Raw genomic sequence first — 4,981 nt, 5'->3', positions numbered from 1 at the left:
TATTTTTTATTGTAGGCTTTGTTGGGCTAATGAGGAGTGTTAAAATCCCTTTGTTTCACTTTTGGAGGGGAAGGTTGTACAGAGTTGAAGAGGATCCTAAATACAAACAACAAAATGTGAATTCTTGATCAAAAGACACATTATGTTGTTACCTTTGTGGCACTCGTTGCTTTGGAAAAGGCATCAACTTTCAGATATGCTTTAAGACACAACAAAATAATGCAACATTTACTTAGGCAGAAATGAATCTACTTGACATTAGGTAAATACGTCGTTAAGCCATTTTCATAGAAACGGCTATACTTGCAGAAGCAGAATATAAACAAGATAGGTTCTGCATCTATTTCAAACTATTTGAACTCAAAAAGCCTCTTAAATGGAGCTATTTATGGGACTCCACGAGGACTTGACAAGTTTAGGTTCTTCTGAGACAGTGAGACAGCGGAATTATTGCCAAAACTGAAGACAAAGCTTAAGGCAGCTTTTAAAACATTTCTGGCTACTCAAACCATCTGCACAGTCCTTAAGTAGTTCATTAGGATCTATAAGAAACATCTTCCTCTTCGTAGTTGTTGACTCGTTCACACTCGTCGATCCATTCACTGTATCTGTAAGTTACCAACAAAGAGACATGAGGTAAGCAAAGAGGAAAGATACAAGATGCGGATTTAGATTTACAGTAAATGTATCCGAATTTGGTATAAAAATATATATACTTCGTAAAATTGTTCAACTATATATATATCAGTAGAGGGGGCTACCACACACACTGCTATTTTACTATATCCACCACTGAAGAAATCAACGGCAAGGTTAGGTGCACTTACATATCAATGGGCTCTGTTAGTGCTGCAACGAGAAAAACACCAAAAAAAAAATAAAAAAATGTCAGCCAACCCAATACAATCCACACGGAAATTTAAAACATCAATTGAATGCTCAATATGTTAGGAAGTTATACTTTCCGAGCAGGTCTTAAATGAGATATTAAAAGCAAGACAAATGCAGGCCAAGGACAGAATCTTTTGCCAACACAAACTCGGCACAAGCGGATGCAATGCAGTCTTATCAGACAGAGGGCAGATTCTTTCGAATCACATTCTGTTATGTAAACTAGAAAATACTCTTCATTGAACACATCGATAAAGATCAGTCTTCTAAGTTAGTCCCATTTCATCTGACAACTTTTTCATAGTAGGTCAAAAGTTATGCAATATATTTTAATCATCTAATCAAATGTCATAACTAAACATAAGCGAAGAAAAAATAATAGATACAAAAGAAACCAAAAGTATAGATATACCTGTGACAGTGGTGCTGAAGCTCTCTTGGCAGATCCTGCAATTTGCCTCGCCAATCAAGTTTTTCATATCACTGATTACCAGGAAAGACAAAATTGTCAATAAGATTGAGCCAAAAGCAATTACATGTTAAATTAATTGCGGACCAAGAATGAGAAGCAATCCATGTTTTTTCATGATAAGTTAAAATTTTCTAAACACACCGATGGATGCAACTGAACACTTCCATGTAAAAAATAGCGTATGGCATGTATAAAGCTGGCTGACAAAACGTATTCCAGTCCTTCTATTTATTGATTTTTTGGCTGGTGGAAGAAGGGGGAGGGGGATGATATAAATGGGATAATTACATTTTTGGACCGTTCTAAAGCATAATAGCCGGTAAATGTACATGTTTTGTATATTCAATATAAATATACATACAATATAAATAAATATACATAATCAGTGTATAGGTTATGTATTTTTTGGTTAGTGTCCGTAATTAATTTTGGCCGACGGGCCAAAAATCAAAAAAGCCCAATATAATTCAGCAGGAACTTCCTAAAGGACTGTTTTAAAAGTTATCATCTGACAATGTAGAAAGTGGGTAGCAGGCGGAGAGGGAAAAGCTCAATCTATCCAATGCCTATGAAGAAAAACAACTTGGACATGAAAATGTAATATAATTAACTTACATGCGACATTCCACGCTGGTGCCATGGCTACAGAAAGGACAGCTGAAAACAGTATCAAGTTTGTCCATCCTCTTCTTTGGAGGTGGCTTTGACTTTGACTTCCTCTTCCCCATAGCTCAAATTACTGTAAAGTGCAAGAAAAAACACAAGTCAGCTGCAAGAACAATAGTACATAAAAAGATAATTATTAATAGGAAGTCTGAGTACTTAGCTGTTCTATAACCAATGTTAATTAATTCCATTTTGACCGATGAAAACCATGATCTTTTAAGATATTATAATTCATTACACCAAGATAACAAATCAATGCCTAGACTGATACGGTAGTAGTGCCAAAGTTTGCAAGGAATTAGTTATATATCCCGAGTGATTTTAAGTACATGAGACCTTGAAGAACATTCAGCTTATCAAAAACCCTACAGCAAGGACATTCACGAAAAGTGCAATAAGAACCTCAAATTGTTGGACCCTCTTTTGAAACCTTGTGTGCATCAGGGGGTGGATTCACATGGAGGGGTGGTGGGTTCACGTGAACCCATTCTCCCCCTCTAAAGCATCTTTAGCCCAACTATTTTTCTTAGTATACTGGTAGTTTACATGTGTGAACCCAAGCACAAAAGAACACTTTGGTGAAGCAGTGCTAAGTGCACCATTACTTTTCTAGGTCAGGGGTTCGATTCCCAGTTGCCCTCTTTACTTTTATACTGAAAGTTACCCTTTTCTTAAGTAGTCACACGTTTCTGTTTCTTTTGTTTTTTCCTTTTCTTTCTTGGTTACCGTTTTCTGTTTCAGTTATTATTTTAAGTTACAAAATTCCCAAAAAGAAACAAATACTCATTCTCAAACACCCTTTCTCTATTGGTCTTCAATGAGTCCTCCCTTGACTCTCGAGATGATTTTTCAATGAAAGCAAATCGTGAACGCTTTAAGGACAAAGGTCACACTTCTTCCCCAATTTCTTTTATCAATCACTTCCCTTTTTCTTTTTCTTAATTGTTTTTTGGAAGGTCAAAGCGTAAAGCTCTTGGTTTCCAACTTGATAGTTCGTTTTGCATGCTAAAAAATGTTATAGCAAGTTTCTCAAGTTGAAGGGGATTAAGGATCTTGCTAAAATAATAGTAGGGATAAAATTGGATCAGAATTGGTCATTTACTTATTTACTTATGAAATTGACTTTAATTTTCCATGTTGTTACCACAAGCGTCGAAACAACATTCTCATCAATGAAGTACATAAAAATGATTTGTGTAATAGGATGAATGATGACGAATGGTTGTTTAATTTGCTATGCATAGAACATAAGATATTTAAATATGAAAATAATGATGCTATTATTTATATGAAAACTCGACGACGAGAATCGTAAAATGAATGCTCGTTTGCTTGCTCGTCAACTTGTTTTTACATAAAATTTATATAATCAAACCAAACGTCTATCTTTAAAGTTACCAGTTTCAGGAAAAAAGAACAAGAAAAAACTAAACGTCTATCTTAAAGGTAATGATGCACCCATCCTTTCGAAATCCTTTAATTAAGTACAAAAAAAGTAAGCTTTTCGAAACCAAACTGCCACATAAAACTACAAGCATCTGCAGAGAAGGAAAAAAAATTGATTTTTAGGAAAACTAAATGCAACAATAAGCTTAAATGACAAGATTTCAAAGCACCCAACAAGTAAAAGATTTTTCTGCAACACCAAGATGTCTTTTCCGAGCAATTTACAGCTGAAAATCGGTCATCAGAGCTTCATAAAACAAAATAAATCAACAGTTTTTCCAAGAAAGGATTTACTAGTGCTTATTACAGATAAAGGATACTTTTTAATAGCATCAAAAGGTTAATCAATTATCAAAGAAAAGATTCATTACAGATAATAAGGTACTTTTTAATAGCATGAAAAGGTTAATCAAACATAGCAATCAACAGTTTTTCCAAGAAAAGATTTATTACAGATAAAAGGGTACTTTTTAATATTATCATAAGGTTAATCCAAACATATCAACCAACAGATTTTCAAAGAAAATATTTATTACAGATAAAAGGGTACTTTTTAATAACATCAAAAGGTTAATCAAACATATCAATAAACAGATTTTCAAAGAAAAGATTTATTACAGATAAAAGGGTACCATTTAATAACATAAAAAGGTTAATCAAACAACAGATTTTCAAAGAAAAGATTTATTACAGATAAAAGGGTACCATTTAACAACATAAAAAGGTTAATCAAGCATATCAAACAACAGATTTTCAAAGAAAAGATTTACTGCAGTTAAAAGGGTACTTTTTAATAACATCATAAGGTTAATCAAGCATATCAATCAACAGTTTTTTCAAAGAAAATATTTATTACAGATAAAAGGGTACTTTATAATATTATCAAAAGGTTAATCAAACCTATCAATCAACAGATCCAGATTTTCTATACACATATATGCAAATCAAGAACATAGAGAAAATTTAAAAATCGTAAGAGAAAGATACCTGAGATCAAAATCGCCTTTCTTTTTTTAATCTGCAAGACAAAAAATTGAATCTTTAATAAAAAATAAAATCATATGGAGGATTGAAATAAAAATTTAATAAAAAGGGGTTGCAGAGAAAAGGGGAATTACCACTGTTGACCTCTAAAGAAGCAAAAAGACAGATATCAATTTTATGGCATTTTGTACCACAAACAGAATTTATTTATACCTTCTCATTTTCTTTATTTTTTCTTTTTTGTCGAAAGAAAGTGCATCACAAAAATTAGTGGGAGAGTATAAATGGTATAAGGAAGAGTAATAATTGAAACATGATAATTGGTTCTAGTTTCTCTCAATCTTAATTGCGAAAGAAAATAAAAGGAAAAAAGATATTTTGCAAATAACACATGGTTGTTTGTTTTAATTCTTGTTATTCGTCACTTAAGATGATATTAGATATATTGTGGACGAGAGATAGTTTAGCTATCATCAAATTGTGTGGCAACGTAAGCAACAATAATAGAACGAAAGAGCAGAC

General features: G+C 32.9%; 1 protein-coding gene across 1 annotated transcript; it reads right to left on the bottom strand.

The window, feature by feature from the left end:
* Nucleotides 1–217: 217 nt before the first annotated feature.
* LOC132631201 (transcription elongation factor 1 homolog) lies at nt 218–4,716 on the bottom strand. The gene is made up of 6 exons (XM_060346796.1): nt 4,594–4,716; nt 4,463–4,493; nt 1,979–2,102; nt 1,304–1,374; nt 828–849; nt 218–608 (listed from the first exon to the last, which is right to left on the bottom strand). Exons 3-6 carry the CDS (start codon nt 2,089–2,091, stop codon nt 536–538), a joined length of 279 nt encoding a protein of 92 aa, XP_060202779.1. The 5' UTR covers nt 2,092–2,102; nt 4,463–4,493; nt 4,594–4,716; the 3' UTR covers nt 218–535.
* Between the last annotated feature and the right edge of the window lie 265 nt (nt 4,717–4,981).

Source organism: Lycium barbarum, chromosome 1 (assembly GCF_019175385.1).
Source record: "Lycium barbarum isolate Lr01 chromosome 1, ASM1917538v2, whole genome shotgun sequence".
In the NCBI taxonomy this organism is placed as follows: Eukaryota; Viridiplantae; Streptophyta; class Magnoliopsida; order Solanales; family Solanaceae; genus Lycium; species Lycium barbarum.
Note: the sequence above shows the minus strand (reverse complement) of the source record. Positions and strands in the feature narration are given on the sequence as shown.

What these genes read in the sequence shown, in the direction of transcription:
- LOC132631201 (XM_060346796.1), bottom strand. Translation starts at nt 2,091, where the DNA reads ATGGGGAAGAGGAAGTCAAAGTCAAAGCCACCTCCAAAGAAGAGGATG. An exon ending in ACCAGCGTGGAATGTCGCAT is followed by an intron (nt 1,375 to 1,978) that starts GTAAGTTAATTA and finishes CCTGGTAATCAG; the next exon opens with TGATATGAAAAACTTGATTG. An exon ending in CTAACAGAGCCCATTGATAT is followed by an intron (nt 609 to 827) that starts GTAAGTGCACCT and finishes GGTAACTTACAG; the next exon opens with ATACAGTGAATGGATCGACG.